The 19,012-nt window shown below is 50.3% G+C and overlaps 1 protein-coding gene across 1 annotated transcript; it reads right to left on the reverse strand.

The window, feature by feature from the left end:
• Positions 1-897: 897 nt before the first annotated feature.
• LOC140908277 (calcium and integrin-binding family member 4-like) lies at positions 898-18,619 on the reverse strand. Its single transcript, XM_073335237.1, has 4 exons — positions 18,545-18,619; positions 6,999-7,140; positions 1,215-1,324; positions 898-990 (listed from the first exon to the last, which is right to left on the reverse strand). Exons 1-4 carry the CDS (start codon positions 18,617-18,619, stop codon positions 898-900), a joined length of 420 nt encoding a protein of 139 aa, XP_073191338.1.
• Positions 18,620-19,012: the final 393 nt, after the last annotated feature.

The following is a 19,012-nucleotide window of genomic DNA, read 5'->3' on the forward strand; positions in this document are numbered from 1 at the left end:
CTACGGACTTTCTCGGCTGGATTCCAGCTGACTATTTTGACAACACTGGTTGAGAGTCACTGCAATGCTGGGCGCATTAATCCCTGAAGAGCAGACAAGTCTCTACCAGGAGTCTGGCTCAGTTGGACCCGATGAACAGAGCTCATGGTGTGAAAGGGGAGTGCTGGAGCCCCAGAGGTTCAGTCTAAGGAGGTGGTGAGGGTACATGATGCTCACCAAAGGACGAGTGAGACCCCTTGGGGGTCTAGCACATTGCAGGGGGTCTGGCACTTTGCAGGGGCTCCTCCTAAAGTCCGTTCCAAAGCTGAGATTGTAGCACTGATCCTGTGGATCCATGACACCTAGAATATTTCAATAGCCTGTTTTTCTAGCACAAGATCAGGCATTACTTTTGTAGGCCAGAAGGGACCACCGTGATCATCTGTTCTGACCTCCTGCATAGCACCGACCAGAGACCTGCTCCCCCATAATTCCTAGAGCAGAGCTTTCAGATAAACAGCCGATCTTGATTGAAAAATGCCAGTGATGGGAGTTTCAGAGTAACAGCCGTGTTAGTCTGTATTCGCAAAAAGAAAAGGAGGACTTGTGGCACCTTAGAGACTAACCAATTTATTTGAGCATGAGCTCACGAAAGCTCATGCTCAAATAAATTGGTTAGTCTCTAAGGTGCCACAAGTCCTCCTTTTCGTTTAGTGATGGGAGTATCCATCCCGACCCTTGGTAAATGGTTCCAATGGCACGTAAGCCCTTGCTTAGAGAACAGTGCAATCCAACATCTAGGCAGGAGGCAAGCGGAGCCAGCTGCCTGCTGTACAACATGACCTCCTTTACTTTTCCCATGTCCTCCCCCCACCCCTCCCACTTGTCTGTTTCATCCACCTGTCACAATAATCGCACTTACTGTAAAAAATCGGGCGATTTCGACATGGCGTGCTCAATCTCCGCGAAGGACAGCATGTTGTCATTGTCCAGGTCGGCCTCCTCCAGCACCTGTTGGGATGGGATGGGAGAGAGACAGACAAAAGCCACAGAGGGGAGAGAAGGATTAGCACTGCTATGTTCAGGTAGACCCAGCAGGTGTTGTGTTATAAAGTATGAGGCTAAAGGTAAAACAATCCATCCCAGAAAGAGCGATAACAGCGTGATTGGTAACACCGTGAAGCCACAGAGGATACCATGTGAACAAACCATATAGTAGGAACGTGGACACGTACATGGTTTGTCAGTGTGATGAGCTCTTCCTCCGTTAGGCCGTCGCTGTTTAACAGTCGCTGGATGATGCTCTGCAGGTCTTCCTCGTTGATAAAGCCGTTCTCATTGAAATCTGTTGGCAAGAGCCATTTGAAAATGCAATGAGAAGACTAATTGGACCTGGGGTTTTTTACAATTTGTGACTGCAGGAGGCCTGAGCTCCATGGGGCTAGGCACTGCATAAAATGGACCAAAACCATGTTCCCTGCCCCAAAGAGGCTAAACAGAATTGACAATGAAGACTGGTTGATATTTTTCAGTGGAAACTGTTTCTCAGTGGAAGACTGGAGCCTTGTTAAATGCATTTGTGTTTGAAAAGTGTCTTGGGTCTACAGAACATTTTGAATGTTCATTGAAAAACTAAATGTTCCCAAATCAAAATATTTCATAGAATCATAGAATATCAGGGTTGGAAGGGACCTCAGGAGGTCATCTAGTCCAACCCCCTGCTCAAAGCAGGACCAAGCCCCAACTAAATCATCCCAGCCAGGGCTTTGTCAATCCTGACCTTAAAAACTTCTAAGGAAGGAGATTCTACCACCTCCCTAGGTAACGCATTCCAGTGTTTCACCACCCTCTTAGTGAAAAAGTTTTTCCTAATATCCAATCTAAACCTCCCCCACTGCAACTTGAGACCATTACTCCTTGTCCTGTCATCTGCTACCACTGAGAACAGTCTAGATCCATCCTCTTTGGAGCCCCCTTTCACGTAGTTGAAAGCAGCTATCAAATCCCCCCTCATTCTTCTCTTCCGCAGACAAAACATCCCCAGTTCCTTCAGCCTCTCCTCATAAGTCATGTGTTCTAGTCCCCTAATCATTTTTGTTTCCCTCCGCTGGACTCTTTCCAATTTTTCCACATCCTTCTTGTAGTGTGGAGCCCAAAACTGGACACAGTACTCCAGATGAGGCCTCACCAATGGCGAATAGAGGGGAACGATCACGTCCCTCGATCTGCTGGCAATGCCCCTACTTATACAGCCCAAAATGCCATTGGCCTTCTTGGCAACAAGGGCATACTGTTGACTCAGATCCAGCTTCTTGTCCACTGTAACCCCTAGGTCCTTTTCTGCAGAACTGCTGCCTAGCCAGTCGGTCCCTAGTCTATAGCGGTGCATGGGGTTCTTTCATCCTAAGTGTAGGACTCTGCAATTGTCCTTGTTGAACCTCATCAGATTTCTTTTGGCCCAATCCTCCAATTTGTCTAGGTCCCTCTGTATCCTATCCCTACCCTCCAGCGTATCTACCTCTCCTCCCAGTTTAGTGTAATCTGCAAACTTGCTGAAGGTGCAATCCACGCCATCCTCCAGATCATTTATGAAGATACTGAACAAAACCGGTCCCAGGACTGACTCTTGGGGCGCTCCACTTGATACCGGCTGCCAACTAGACATGGAGCCATTGATCACTATTTGGATATACTGCTGCAGTGCCTCATGGGAGTTGCAATTCAGGTGCTCCGTAACCCCATTCTCCTCCATGCGCTGAGCTCCTCTACCAGAATACATCTCCCATGATACAACATGTCCCCTCTCCAAGAGAAGAGACTGTGGTGCATCATGGGAATTGTAGTCTAACCAGGGAGCCTGGCCTATAGAGAAGAAAGGGAGCATGAGGCCCTCAACTATAGCTCCCACAAGGCATCACGGCAACATTTCAGAACTGAAATAATTTGGTCTTCAAATTTTTCACCACAAAAATCAAGATTTCTGTGGGGAAAAAGATTTCCTGTTTCCTGACCAGTCCTACTTATAGTTTAAAGATTGTTCCTTTCATTATGATCCCTACCTCCTCCCTTTGTGGTACCTACCCTGGGCCCACCATGACTAGGAGCTCAGCACTTGGCTGAAGTGGTGGGGCCCTGAGCAAATTCATGAGTGAAGGCAGGACTCATCCCTCCCCGCCTGTGGAATTGCTCCAGGTGGGGACCATTTTAGGAGGAGTCCGAGGTAGAGGAATTGCGGGCATGGGGCCCAAAGAGGGGGTAGAAATAGCCCTGCTGAAGAGAGAACGTGCAGGCAGGTAGCCACCCTTCCTCTCGTAACTGCTGCCCGTTGGAAACGGAAACCAGGAAGACGTGCTCCTGGTCAGCACAAGGGCAACTCTGCAGAGCCATCGGTGGCATGCGTGTGGTGACAGTGTAGCCCCCTCCGAAGGAGGCAGGGTCTGACTACAAGGGGGTGACGAGGACACAGCCAAACACCCTCAGAAAAAGATGGGTGGGGCGGAACGTTTCTGAGTCTAAGTTCCCACCAAGCTTTGCTGGAGCAACTTGCGCTTATTGGACTCAACGTATGTTAGGTGCAGAAGGCTGGTGTGGTGGATCAGGTGCTGGACTTGGTCTCGGGACACCTGTGTTTAATTCCGGGCTCAGCCACAGACTTCCTGTGTGACCTTGGGCAAGTCACTTAGACTGAGGTTTTTAAAGGTATTAGGCCAGGGCGCAAGACGGCACGCAAGCCGATTTTTAATGGCACGCTGCTGCCTGCCGGGTCCCAGCCGCCGGCCCCGCTCAGCACCCGCTGCCGAACCCAGGCCGGGACCCCGGCAGGCAGCAGCGTGCCATTAAAAATCCTGGCCCCCCGGCCCGATCTCCGCCCCTCCCCCGCAGGGGCAGGGTGAAGAAGCTTGGTCCTGCCGGCTGCTGCTGCAGGGCAGGCAGGCTCCCCCCTCCCCCCCGCTGTGCTGGGGTCCTGCCCCTCCTCCTCTCCCTCCCTGCTGCCGATCAGCTGATGGCCCTTGCGAGGGAGGGGGAGAAGCGGAGCCGCAGCACGCTCGCTGCTCCGGGGAGGAGGCGGAGAAGAGGTGGGGACGGGGCCTTGGGGAAGGGGGGTGGAATCAGGGCATATCCCCTCCAGCCCCCTGCCGTAAGCCGCTCTGGGCGGGGGGCTGGGAACACCCCCATGACCCCAGCCCACACCCCCAGCCCTCTGCCCTGACCCCTGCACCCCCCACGCCCCCCCAGCCCTCTTCCCTGATCCCTGCATGCCCCCATGACCCCAGCCCTAACTCTGGCATCCCCCACACATACCCAGCCCCCACACCCTCTGCCCTGACTCCTGCACCCCCCTCACACGCCCTCTGCCCTGACTCCTGCACCCTCCTCACACACTCCCAGCCCTCTGCCCTGATTCCTGCACCCCCCACGACCCCAGCCTTGACTCCAGCACCCCCCACACATACCCAGCCCCTCCATGCCCTGACTCCTGCATCCTCCTCACACACCCCCAGCCCCCTGCCCTGACTCCTGCACCCCCACACATACCCAGCCTCCCCCACCCTGTGCTTTGACTCTTGCACCCCCACATTCTCACCCCCACCCTGAGCACCAAACGGGAGCTCCTGCACCCCCCCCCCACATTCCTACCTGCACCCTTTGCACCAAATGGGAGCTGCCCAGGTAAGTGCTCCATACCCAAACCTCCTGCCCCAACCCTGAGCCCCCGCCCTCATTCTAGCTCCTGGCCAGACCCTGCACCCCAACCCCGAGCCTGCTCCTTCACCCCCAGCCCTGTGCTCAGTGCACTCCCACCCTCAGCTTAGTGCAGAGAGAGAGGAAGAGAATGGCCAGAACCAGGGAGAAGGTAGGTACCCACTGTATGTGGTCAGGGCCGGGACCCCAGACCGGCAGCAGGCTGAGCGGGGCCGGCAGCCGGGACCCTGGCTGGCAGGAACCGGTGGACAGAACCCCAGACCAGCAGCGGGCTGAGAGGCAGCAGGCTGAGCGGCTCAGCTCACTGCCAGTCGGGGGTCCCAGCTGCCGGCCCCACTCAGCCCGCTGCCTGTCTGGGGTTCTGACTGCCGGCCCCTTGCCAGCTGGGGTCCTGGCCGCAGGCCCCGCTCAGCCTGCTGCCGGCCTAGGTGAACGGAACCCCAGGCTGGCAGCGGGCCGGCAGCGTAAGATCAGCATTTCAATTTCATTTTAAATGAAGCTTCTTAAACATTTTGAAAACCTTGTTTACTTTACATATGACAATAGTTTAGTTATATAGTATATAGACTTATAGAGAGAGACCTTCTAAAAAAGGTTAAAATGTATGACTGGCATGCGAAACCTTAAATTAAAGTGAATAAATGAAGACTCGACACACCACTTCTGAAAGGTTGCTGACCCCTGTATTAGGCATTGCAACGTGGAGCATAGCAACTCCTAAATGCCTTTAAAAATCTGGGCCGCTGTCTACCCAGTGCATGAGCTCCCCACCTGTGAGGTGGTGATCACAGTCCTTCCCTACTTCACAGGAGAAAGCAAAATCCATGAATAAGTGCGAGGTGAGTAGATATGGTGGTGATGACAATAATACAGATAATAAATAATAATTTAGGCCAAGATTTTCCAAAGTGACAGGTAATTCTGTGTGCCTGCATGCTTACATACCCAACTGAAGATGCCGGTGTGCCCCAAGAACCTCTTAATGCCTCCTGTCCGAGGGGTTGTAGGAATCTCCTAATTCTGGGTGTACGGTAAGGTGCACCAAAGAGCGTCATGAAAGGCCTCAGATGGAAGCTGGCGTGACACTGGCCATTGATATCACTGTGCAATGTGTGTACAGATCCTATCTAAGGAGTTATGTACATAGGGTGAAAATACGTCCTTCAAGTCTGCATCGAGGTATTAGGCAACAGCCAAGGTGACAAAGAGGTAATGAAAGAGGCAGCGTCTGCCTTCCCCGCTATCTGTTTTCATGTAAACTGAGTATTGTCTCGTTCCCAAGGGGTCCCCTATAAGCAGTGTGGACTGAATGCAAATGAGGGAGTGTAAGAAAGAAGTCCAGAAAGGAATTAACAGGAAGAGAAACCCGGCTGGGGAAGAGAACCTGATCTTGAGGTTTGCTTGAGTATATTGGGGGGGGGGGGGGTGAGAGGGGCAAAGGGGACGCCCAGGCACCCTTCACTGAGGGGAAACAAGGACAGCGATCTTGCTTCATGAGAAAGGATCTCAGCCAGATGCGGCGAGACCTTTGGGTGCGATAAGCTTCTTTAGACAAGAGCGTGACTTGTTAGTTAAGTCTGGTGTCTAGAAAGCATGGTCTGATTTCGTTTCGCATGTAGCCATTTGTTTCCTATATCCTCGTTCACTATCCCTTGGCTCTCCAGTCTTTGACAGTAAGCCTGTTCTTCTTTTCACTATCCGTCTATCTCAGTGCTGTGGTGCGCGGCAAAGTGCTGATCCTGAGTTGGACCTTACAGGCCGGTGTGCCCTGCTCCGTTGGGAACAGCAGGCCTGGCAGTTCTGTGAGGGTCCAGAGACGCTCTGAGACCTCGGGGGTTGGTGAGTGTCTGTCACTATCGAGACCTGGAGGGCACCATTTGCGCTGCCAGAGGCTGTTGGTTTCAGGGAGCTGATCCACAGCGGGCACAGACAAGCCTGCCTCACGTGAAGGGCAGGGAGCGGGGAAGTGCTGGGGCATGTCACTGCCTGCATTTCAAAGGGCTGCTCAGCACTGGCTGAGAACCTGACCCCTGGGAGCAGGCGCACGACGGGCACCCGAAATCACTCGTTACATTTTAAAATCTTGGCCTATTTGTTCCAATGCATAAATGAGTAGCTGCTGCAGGCTTTAAGCGCATGGGTTATTAAAACGCACACGTCAAAAGCTAACTCATCCGTCACAACACCAGTGCAGTAAAACCCTGTGTCCCAGGAGCCCAGATGAAACCCTGCACGATCTCGCCACGCACCCTGGGGACGGCTTGGCGCTTTGTTGGCTTGTTAAATCTTGCTGCTGGTGGAGTGGGACCTCTTACCGTAAATGCAAAAGGCATATTCTATTTTTAGACGGGGACTAGCTTTGTCGCTGAAGACAGAGGCCATGCCTAAGACATCCCCGAACGTAAAGGTGCCATCCATGGAGAACACTCGGCAAATTCTGTCCCTAAAGGGATTCACCTACGTGAAAAGAAGCGGGATTTGTTTAAATATACCCTGCTTATATATATATAATATACTGCAGACAATCCCCTGTCCCAGCCAAACCCTCTTTTAAAAGAATTCTTGACATGTAGGAAATGCCAGAATTAAGGCTACCTGGACAACTGTAATGGACTAGGTGGTACCGAGACAGTATTTTGGTACCTTTATGCTCCCGTTTTTTTGTCTGCACCTCAGCTTGACCCTTTGCTGAATCACAGGCCAGAGTCTGTCTTTCCATGACTTTTCAGAAAGTATTACACACAGTTTAACCTCAAGTAGGTGAGTCTAGTTCCTAGTCAGCTTCAAAGGGAGAGACACAATTTCTGAGTAACCAATTAACACACACCCAGCACTGTAAATGGTCCATGGAATACTTCTGGCTAACGCTTAAAGAAAAGCTATTAGATTGTAAATCTCCTGGTGTCACTCACACTGACAGCAACACTTTGCCGTCTTACATATATTTCAGGGCATCGTTTCAACATAACGCACTTTATCACACACACGTACAGACCCATTTCTCTCTGATCTTCTCTCAGACATGATTCATCAGTCTCTATCGTGTGGCCATAGTAGGTTCTGTTTTCTTCAGAGCTTAACTCCACATAACAGTTTCTGTACATCAGCTCACACGTCAAAACGCGGATCTTCTTTGCAGTGTGACCGGAGTAGTGTGATCGTGAGTCACCTGGACTCTTCAGAGCTGGAGAATTGTCAGTGTCCCTCACTCCTGTCAAACACTTTGGACCCTGGCAGCGAACAAACCCTCTGGGGAGCTCCCCAGCTAGCAGCTTCCAGCCCTTGGGGCAGTAGCTGACTGGGCCTCTCAGTTGCTGGTGAAACACAAATCTGTAGCCTGTGTCCAAAGTGCTCCAGGGATCGGGATCAGCCTATAAAATATTGCCCGAGCATCCCTGGCTCCTCCCATGACCCAGAGTACCAAATGCTGCAGTATAAAGCATGTGGATTGTATAACCTTAACTCTGCCCCCGTGGGCATTACGCAGTACTCTTTGAGTATATGACCACATACCATTTTCCCCCACAGGACCCCTGCCCCATTCCATGCACAGGCTGGATGAATGAGATCAGGGCTGTGTACTGAAGGAGGCTGCTGTTTGTAGGCTCCCTGACTCTCGCTGCAAAAAAGTGGCAGATAAGCAGCGAATGAGGCGGGAATTGCGGGAAGAAAAAAAAGAGGGTCTCATGGTAAGACAGTTGAATGCCCTGCTGGAAAACTAGATTCAGGCCCTGTCTCTGGCACAGAGGCCCCGTGTGATGCTGGGCAAGCCATTGAAACCAGCATTTTCGCAGCTGGCCCCTGATTAGGTGCTCATTTTCTGGGTGAGCAGCACTACGGATAAGTATTCTTTAAAATACACTATTTGTAAATCATCCTTTATAACCACGTATTATTTGTCCAGTGGTGGCCCAGAGACCTACGCAGGTAAGGGATATATACATCCATACCCGCCGCTTGTACAAAGACAGGAATTTAAAGGTCGCAAACCCACGACGTTATTTCCATAAGCAAGTAACCATCTATTCCCACCACTGTAATCCTCATCCTCTCCCTGCCCCCACACCTCCCATTACAAAATGTTGTCTCAGGGCTTGGCTGCATGACCCGCAGGATCGACTGGCAGCGATCGATCCAGCGGGGGCTGATTTATCGCGTCTAGTCTAGACGCGATAAATCGACCGCCGAGCGCTCTCCCGTCGCCTCCGGTACTCCACCAGGGCACGAGATGCAGGCGGAGTTGACGGGGAAGCATCAGCAGTTGACCCACTGCAGTGAAGACACCACGGTGAGTAGATGTAAGTACATCCGCTTCAGCTACGTTATTCATGTAGCTGAAGTTGCGTAACTTAGATCGATTCTCCCCCCACCCCCCCCGCCCAGTGTAGACCAGGCCTCAGTGTATATGGCTCGTCTATATAGAGAGTGCTATCTACTGGCAGGGACAGAAAATAGCATCTGTTGTACCATTCAGACAGGGTTGTGACAGGGTCGGGCCAGATGGCTACAGGAGAATAATAGAAGGCAGATATATTAGCCCCAGGCTAAGCAGGTCCCTTTTCCCTGGGTAAGGTAACAGGGAAGGTTCCAGAGCAATCAGGAACCTTCTGGAGACAATTAAGACAGGCTGATTAGAACACCTGCAGCCAATCAAGAAGCTGCTAGAATCAATTAAGGCAGGCTAATCAGGACACCTGGGTTTAAAAAGGTGCTCACTTCAGTTTGTGATGTGTGTGTGAGGAGCTGGGAGCAAGAGGCACTAGGAGCTGAGAGTGAGAATGTGGAGGACTGAGGTATACAAGCATTATCAGACACCAGGAGGAAGGTCCTGTGGTGAGGATAAAGAAGCGGTTGGAAGGAGGCCATGGGGAAGTAGCCCAGGGAGTCGTAGCTGTCGCCCAGCTGTTCCAGGAGGCACTCTACACAGCTGCATTCCACAGGGCCCTGGGCTGGAACCCGGAGTAGAGGGCAGGCCCAGGTTCCTCCCAAATCCTCCCAACTCCTGGTCAGACACAGGAGTCGTCGACCTGGGCTGTGGGTTCAGAAAAACGGCCAAGCTGAGGGCTGCCGTGAAGCTCCAAGGTGAGCAAATCCGCCGTTAAGCGCAAGACCCACCAAGATAGAGCAGGAACTTTGTCACAATGTGTAGGTTACATAAAGTTGTTGCTAATCAAACAGATTCCCGGGTGCGTCGCAATACCTGTGACTGTTCTTTTAAATCTTACATAGTTCCCCCACAACCCCTTTGAAAAGCTTTATGCAAATCCCCTTTAGAATGATGAAACTCTGGGAGCCCGTCGGGCTCAGACCATGGAGTACGTTACATAGCGTCAACTAAGACAGGAGCAACAATCTCAGGTTGCAGTGGGGGAGGTCTAGGTTGGATATTTGGAAACACTATTTCACTAGGAGGGTGGTGAAGCGCTGGAATGGGTTCCCTAGGGAGGTGGTGGAATCTCCTTCCTTAGATGTTTTTAAGGTCAGGCTTGACAAAGCCCTGGCTGGGATGATTTAGTCGGGGATCGGTCCTGCTTTGAGCAGGGGGTTGGACTAGATGACCTTCTGAGGTCCCTTCCAACCCTGATCTGCTGTGATTCATAGAATCATAGAATGTCAGGGTTGGAAGGGACCTCCGGAGGTCATCTAGTCCAACCCCCTGCTCAAAGCAGGACCAAACCCCCATAGTTGCCCCAGATCCCTAAATGGCCCCCTCAAGAATTGAACTCACAACCCTGGGTTTAGCAGGCCAATGCTCAAACCACTGAGCTATCCCTCCCCCAGCAGGGTTCTTACAAAGAGGAGAGCTGTAAAAGGATGAGGGGACCATTTGTTCTGTGTCTGAGCCACACTCAGCACTCTGGGGCCCTGGGACTGTGACCGGGCTTCCTCCAGTGTTGCCAAATTAAAAACTCATGATTTCTCAGCCACATCTCGTGCGCGTGGGGAGCCTGGTCCACTGAGGCAGCACCGCAGCGGTGCAAGGTACACCGGTTCTTGTAGAGCAAAACGAGGAAAGGCAAACAACAAGTGATGGTCTACTGCCATCTAGTGGGGGGTGGGACTTCCTTTTCCAGACCAACATAGGTAGAAACGCACCTATGGCTGACAGCGATAAACATTTATTTCCCTTTTTAAGCAACAGTAAAAATAGGGTGATGGTTTTCTGCTGTCCGGATACAAGTGCTCACAAAAATGGAGAGAACATGTTCGAACCACAGTGAGCTGTAGCCCACGAAAGCTTATGCTCAGATACATGTGTTAGTCTCTAAGGTGCCACAAGTCCCCCTGTTCTTTTTTGGGGGCTAGCAAGGTGGTCACAGCAAATACTTCAGCCCCAAGTAGCAGCAGTAGGTTAAGTTACAAAACTAGCATGTCAAAGAGAGTAAAAATGTTTCCTGCAAGAGGGTCTCTCTCTCATATACACACACAACTAGGGTTGCCAACTTTCTGACTGCAGACAACCGAACACCCTTGCCCCGCCCCCCTGCCCGAGGCCCCGCTCCTGCCGCACCCCTTCGCCGAGGCCCAGCCCCCGCTCACTTCATCCCTCCTCCCTCCGTCACTCGCTCTCCCCCACCCTTGCTCACTCACTCATTTTCACCAGGCTGGGGCAGGGGTGCAGGAGGGGCCTCAGGGCTGGGGGGTGGAGCCGAGGGGTTTGGAGTGTGGGAGGGGGCTCCAGGCTGGGCAGAGGGTTGCGGTATGGGAGGAGGTGCGGGGCGCGGGCTCTGTGACGGAGTTGGGGCATGGGAGGGGGCTCAGGGCTGGGGGAGGAGGTTCAGGGTGTGGGGCGGGCTCCGAATGTGGGGCGGGCTCCAAGCAGTGCTTACCTGAGGTGGCTCCCAGAAGTGGTGACGTGTCCCTGCAGCCCCTATGGACCAGGGAGGATCCGCACGCTGCTCTGGCCCAAAGGCGCCGCCCCAACAGCTCCCATTGGCCACTGTTCCCAGCCAATGGGAGCTGTGGAGCTGGTGCTCGGGGCAGGAGCAGTGCATGGAGCCTTTCTGGCTGCCCCTGAGCTAGGGGCTGCAGGGACATGTTGCTGCTTCCAGGAGGTGCGCAGAGCCAGGGAAGGCAGGGAGCCTGCCTTAGCCCCACTATGCCGCCAATTGGACTCTTAATGGCCCGGTCAGCGATGCTGACTGGAGCCACTAGGGTCCCTTTCCGACCTGGCGTTCCAGTCAAAAACCAGACACTTGGCAATCCTAACACACACACACAAGCAGTTGGGATTTGGAGCCTATAAAATGTGTTTGGTTCATAGAATCATAGAATACCAGGGTTGGAAGGGACCTTAGGAGGTCATCTAGTCCCACCCCCTGCTCAAAGCAGGACCAAGCCCCAACTAAATCATCCCAGCCAGGGCTTTATCAACCCGGGCCTTAAAAACCTCCAAGGAAGGAGATTCCATCACCTCCCTAGGTAACCCATTCCAGTGCTTCACCACCCTGCTAGTGAAAAAGTTTTTCCTAATATCCAATCTAAACCTCCCCCACTGCAACTTGAGACCATTACTCCTCGTTCTGTCATCTGCTACCATTGAGAACAGTCTAGATCCATCCTCTTTGGAACCCCCTTTCACGTAGTTGAAAGCAGCTATCAAATCCCCCCTCATTCTTCTCTTCTGCAGACTAAACCATCCCAGTTCCCTCAGCCTCTCCTCATAACTCATGTGTTCCAGTCCCCTAATCATTTTTGTCACCCTCCGCTGGATGCTTTCCAATTTTTCCACATCCTTCTTGTAGTGTGGGGCCCAAAAATGGACACAGTACTCCAGATGAGGCCTCACCAATGTCGAATAAAGGGGAACAATCATGTCCCTCGATCTGCTGGCTATGCCCCTACTTATACATCCCAAAATGCCATTAGCCTTCTTTGCAACAAGGGCACACTGTTGACTCATGTCCAGCTTCTCGTCCACTGTCACCCCTCGGTCTGTTTCTTAAGAAATAAGCAGATGTTAGGGTTTGACCTAAGAAAGACTAAGAAAAGAGGAGTATGGGAAATTGTGCTTGTTAGTGGGAGCAAAAGTTAGAGCTAAGCTGGAGACAGTAAAATGGGAAAACTGATGTTAGCAACGATCCGGCCCAGCTTATACTGGGGCCATGTTTTGGTTCTAACTGGTTTTAGCGCAGTTTGTAATAAGTGTTTGAGGGTGTGGAATGTTTTATTGAAATGCTCCCTACAGTGACAGTGTGGGGAGAGCCTTGGTACAGATGTTAATTTAAATAGTTTCTGATGTAAAGAGCCACTACAGAGGCGGCTAAAATGTGAATATGGTAATGGGTTGGCTTAATATGAGTTAGTATTACAAAGGAGAATAAAATGAGTGGCCTTGCTAAATTAGGAGCACTCCAATTAACATCCAGAGGGTACTGTTAGGTTACAGGGTAAGAAGGCTGGTCATGCTGTTGTCGGTGGATCACCCACTGATACACCATTCCATCATTCGATGTGTGTATCATGGTAACATCAGTGTCAACCGTAGGCCTGTTTGCTTAACTCATCGTTTTTCGTTTGAATAAAGTTTGGCTCTGCCATTCAAAGCATCATCCAGGGTCCTGTAGTCAATTCAGTTGTCTGTAGCTGAGCTGAAAACCAAGTTTGGTTTATTGAGTGCTTAGCTTTAGCCACGTAATATTAATTGGGAACCCTTAAAATGCAAAATTACAGGTTCCATCCCACAAATGCTTACGCCTGCAAAGTACATTTACTTACAGGAGCAACCCCATTGAGTTCAATGGGATTACTCATGGGAGTGAAGATACCTTCTTAAGTGTCTGCAGGATCAGACCCTTCATTTGTATGTAAGAACGAGGCTCTCTATGAATGCCCTCAATTGCTGGGACAACACAGCATTTGAAATAGCAGCGATCCCAAGACCTTATCTGGAGTGGAAAGGGTTTGCCGGCATAGCTGTCATAGAATCATAGAATATCAGGGTTGGAAGGGACCTCAGAAGGTCATCTAGTCCAACCCCCTGCTCAAAGCAGGACCAACCCCAACTAAATCATCCCAGCCAGGGCTTTGTCAAGCCTGACCTTAAAAACCTCTAAGAATGGAGATCCCACCACCTCCCTAGGTAACCCATTCCAGTGCTTCACCACCCTGCTAGTGAAAAAGTTTTTCCTAATATCCAACCTAAACCTCCCCCACTGCAACTTGAGACCATTACTCTTCGTTTTGCCATCTGGTACCACTGAGAACAGTCTAGCTCCATCCTCTTTGGAACCCCCTTTCAGGTAGTTGAAAGCAGCTATCAAATCCCCCCTCATTCTTCTTTTTTGCAGACTAAACAAAACTGGGGGGATTTGATAGCTGCTTTCAACTACCTGAAAGGGGGTTCCAAAGAGGATGGATCGGGGGGGGGGGGCAAAACTGGACACAATACTCCAGATGTGGCCTGACTAGTGCTGAATAGAGGGGAATAAAGCACACTATTGACTCATATCCAGCTTCTCGTCCACTGTAATCCCCAGGTCCTTTTCTGCAGAACTGCTGCCGAGCCATTCGGTCCCTAGTCTGTAGTCATGGGATTCTTCCGTCCTAAGTGCAGGATTCTGCACTTGTCCTTGTTGAACCTCATCAGATTTCTTTTGGCCCAATCCTCCGATTTGTCTAGGTCCCTCTGGACCCTATCCCTACCCTCCAGCGTATCTACCTCTCCCCCCAGTTAGTGTCATCTGTGAACTTGCTGAGGGTGCAGTCCATCCCGTCATCCAGATCATTAATAAAGATGTTGAACAAAACCAGCCCCAGGAGAGACCCCTGGGGCACTCCACTTGATACCGGCTGCCAACTAGACATCGAGACGTTGATCACTACCCATTGAGCCCAATGATGTAGCCAGATTTCTATCCACTTTATAGTCCATTCATCCAATCCATACTTCTTTAATTTCCTGGCAAGAATACTGTGGAAGATCATATCAAAAGCTTTGCTAAAGTCAAGGTATATCACATCCACCGCTTTTCCTATCCACAGAGCCAGTTATCTCATCCTAGAAGGCAATCAGGTTGGTCAGGCATGACTTGCCCTTGGTGAATCCACATTGACTGTTCCTAATCTGTTTTAGCCAGACAAGCCTGCATATTTTGCAACACTGCTGTAAGCCTGTGAGCAGAGAGGCAGCTAAAAGCAATGTGCTAACCAGCCCAATGCTGGTATAAGTTTGCCAGGTTTCAGAGTGGCTGATATAAGACTGTGGGCTGTGTCTGTGTTTTTGCAGCAGTGAGGTTGCGGGGTTCAGTGCCAGAGACAGAAGCTGCATTTTCTGTCTTTGCTGTTCTTTTCTCTCCCCTTTTGTAGGTGGCTGTCTTGCTTTTAATTCTTTGGAAAGGGGATCGAACTTTACCACCACCACTTTCAGTGCATCTCGACTAACTTCTTCTACATTCCCCAAGCAGGACAGCTAGCTATCTTTGGTATCTTCTAAGAGACTGTCGCACAAGGGGTTTTTTGCTCCTAAAAGCGCTCTCCAGCTAAAGGGGAAGGGAACAAGGGATGTAGGTAACATGAAAACCTTATTTAATACTTTACATTTGAAATGCTTTAACTGTTTCTGTTTCTGTGTCTGTAATAAAATGGTCAAAGGATTTTCAGTTGGTGTCAGGTCACTGTATATCGAAATTTATTTAACACTGTGGAATGCTGGAGAGCGGCTGGGGCATCTTGGACTCTGTGGGCCCCTATATTCCATCTATCTTAGTAGCACACCCCATTGTCCTGAAGAGGGCAGTGTTCCTCCTGCAAGGAACCTTTCCCAGAACTCTACCGTAAAGATGGCATCCAAATGCTTACCCGAAAAGCGAGTGCTGCAAGCTTTTAACGGGGTGGGGGGGATCAACACCCCAGCTCCCTAGCGGCATGGCTCCACGAAAACAGATACTCCCGCTGGCTGCAGTACCCCCGGGAGTCCTGCAGGGGGTGGTAGTGGAATGTTCAACGGAAGACACTGGGGGTGTTAACAGCTTGAACCCAGGTTCAGTTCCTGGCTGAGCTACAGGCTCCCGGCATGACCTTGGCCAGGTCACTAACTCTGCCCTACCCCACAGGTCCCCATTGGTTTAATGTGTAGAACAGCACTTCCCGGCCTCAAAGAGATGTGGGAGGGGGAGCGGGGGGGAAATAAAATCCACAAATGAGGAGGAGATGCTCAGATATCACAGCACTGAGGGCCATATACGCAGATAATTTATGCTAATGAGAAGTTGCATATAACTAAGAAATTGCAAGGCGCTCCCATACTAGGCTAATGGGGGCCCTATCGGCACTGGTCAGACAGAACATTGGATACTACAGCAGAGGGCTGGAGGGCTGCAAGTGTCTGTTGAAGTGGAAGTGATGAAGCTGCAAGTGTCTGTCTGTTGTTGAAATGTCTGGCGGGACGATCCTGGTCATTAGAACTTGTCTATACAGAGATTTAGTGTGTGGCCAGCTGGGGTGTGCACCAGCCTTCCACACACTAAGGAAAAACAAACACGGGCTCTGGGACCCTCCCTGCTGACCAGGTTACAGAGTCTGGGCTCCAGCCTGAGTCCAAACGGCTGCCCTGTTATTTTTAGCCTGGCAGTCTGAGCCCAGCGAGCCCAAGTCAACTGACCCGGGCTTGGAGTCTTGCCACCCCGAAGTGGCCAGATTGACCCTGTGGTCATGCACTAAAAGTGCCCTAATGTACTTTGAAAGAAGAAAAGGAGGACTTGTGGCACCTTAGAGACTAACCAATTTATTTGAGCATGAGCTTTTGTGAGCTACAGCTCACTTCATCGGATGCATCTGAAACCTGTCCCAATGCACTTTGATGGGCGGCTGTCATGTAAATTGGTGGAAACAATTCGCAATAGAACTATAAGATACCTAAAGGATCACGATACAAGAGAACGACGAGGAGTCCGGTGGCATCTTAAAGATTAACAGTTTTGGGCATATGCCCAAATAAATCTGTTAGTCTTTTAGGTGCTACTGGACTCCTCGTTGTTTTTGTGACTACAGACTAATACGGCAACCCCCTGATACTTGATAAAGAGAGACAACAGCGTGGCTGCTGTAATGGAAATTCTTGCCTCCCTGATCTGTTAGAAGACTGTGAGTGAAAGCAGAGGATAAAGGACAACTGGCTGATGCGATTTATATTGGGTTTGAGAGTCTCTGACAAAGTCCCTCACCAGATGCAAGTAAGAAAATGGAATGGTTCTGGGAGGAGAGGCAAAGTATTGTCCTGGAGCAGAAACTGGCTAAGAGACAGGCAGAGACAAACACCTACAAGATCTCTATCAAGCATTCTTACAGCTACAATACCCACCTGCTGAAGTGAAGAAACAGATTGATAGAGCCAGAAGAGTTCCCAGAAGTCACCTACTACAGGACAGGCCCAACAAAGAAAATAACAGAACGCCACTAGCCGTCACCTTCAGCCCCCAACTAAAACCCCTCCCACGCATCATCAGGGATCTACAACCTATCCTGAAGGACGACCCATCACTCTCACAGATCTTGGCAGACAGGCCAGTCCTCGCTTACAGACAGCCCCCCAACCTGAAGCAAATACTCACCAGCAACCACACACCACACAACAGAACCACTAACCCAGGAACCTATCCTTGCAACAAAGCCCATTGCCAACTGTGCCCACATATCTGTTCAGGGGACACCATCATAGGGCCTAATAACATCAGCCACACTATCAGAGGCTCGTTCACCTGAACATCCACCAATGTGATATATGCCATCATGTGCCAGCAATGCCCCTCTGCCATGTACATTGGTCAAACTGGACAGTCTCTACGTAAAAGAATAAATGGACACAAATCAGATGTCAAGAATTATAACATTCATAAACCAGTCGGAGAACACTTCAATCTCTCTGGTCACTCGATTAGAGACCTAAAAGTTGCAATTCTTCAACAAAAAAACTTCAAAAACAGACTCCAACGAGAGACTGCTGAATTGGAATTAATTTGCAAACTAGATACAATTAACTTAGGCTTGAATAGAGACTGGGAGTGGATGGGTCATTACACAAAGTAAAACTATTTCCCCTTGTTTATTCCACCCCTCACTGTTCCTCAGACGTTCTTGTCAACTGCTGGAAATGGCCCACTTTGATTATCACTACAAAAGGTCACCCCCCCCCCCCCGCTCTCCTGCTGGTAATAGCTCACCTTAAGTGATCACTCTGGTTACAGTGTGTACGGTAACACCCATTGTTTCATGTTCTCTGTGTATATAAATCTCCTCACTGTATTTTCCACTGAATGCATCCAATGAAGTGAGCTGTAGCTCACGAAAGCTTATGCTCAAATAAATTGGTTAGTCTCTAAGGTGCCACAAGTCCTCCTGTTCTTTTTGCAAATACAGACTAACACGGCTGCTCCTCTGAAACAGGAAATAAATGGTGGATTTTCCTCACGGCCAAAGGTTAGCAGCAGGGGGCTGGACAGTTCTGTATTAGGAGCAATGTTGTTCCATATGTTGTTATGCTGAAAGGTGCTAAAAGCTGCTATGGGTGTGAGGGCTTGGATCCAAAGACAATCACAGACCTCGTTAAAGCTAATGTGTGTTTGCCAGAAGGATCAATTATGCCTCTTTCTAAGTAGCTGTAAAACCAGCTGCAAACAAACAATCTGAGATGCCAAGCTGCCTAGACTGAGGGGTTTCCCTGGTTGCAAACAGAGGCGTTGGAGGCAGGCTTGAATGACCGTGTGTGTGTGTGTGTGTGTGTGTGTGTGTGTGTGTGTGTATTGGAGGAAAAAGCCTGGAGAAGGAAATGTAAGCGTGACTCTGAGAGGATGCAAAGAGATGGAGCCTCTTGGGCACAGAGCAGCAGACTCGGTGATTTCTGAGTTAGGCAAAGAATGGTTACTTGCTTGACCGTAACTGTGGTTCTTTGAGATGTGTTGTCCACCTGGATTCCAGCCTTGGTGCACATGTGTCCCATGCTTCTGAGAGCAGGTTTTTTTGGTCTGCTGGGGCCAGGCCTGTGGCCTAGATGTCCTCACATCACCCTACCCCTCCTCCTCCACCAACTTCAGGGCATAAAGGGTGGAACAGGCCCAACTGTCCCTCAATTCTTACCACCCATGGCTACATAGCATGGTCTAACCACTCCAGTAGATACCTAAGGTCCTTGGCGGGGATGTACTTGGGAGGCTAGTCCATGCAACTCCCCCCCGCTATCTTGGCTATGCTGCTATTATTACACGAGCTAATTTTGATCTAAGCTATCAAAGTTGTCTTGGAAAAGCCTATATGAGCTGCAGTCATGCCTCTTGATTCCAGTGTAGATATACCCTTTGGATCCGTCCTTTGTAAACAGACCTGATTATGCCAA

The sequence above is a fragment of the Lepidochelys kempii genome, chromosome 3 (genome assembly GCF_965140265.1).
Source record: "Lepidochelys kempii isolate rLepKem1 chromosome 3, rLepKem1.hap2, whole genome shotgun sequence".
Lineage (NCBI taxonomy): Eukaryota > Metazoa > Chordata > Testudines > Cheloniidae > Lepidochelys > Lepidochelys kempii.

Coding starts and splice junctions, on each gene's coding strand:
- LOC140908277 (XM_073335237.1), bottom strand. CDS start 18,619: ATGGGACACATGTGCACCAAGGCTGGAATCCAGGTGGACAACACATCT. Junction 7,141..18,544: donor CCACAGTTACGGTCAAGCAA/GTAACCATTCTT, acceptor CTTTTCACGTAG/GTGAATCCCTTTAGGGACAG. Junction 1,325..6,998: donor ATATGCCTTTTGCATTTACG/GTAAGAGGTCCC, acceptor TCTTGCCAACAG/ATTTCAATGAGAACGGCTTT.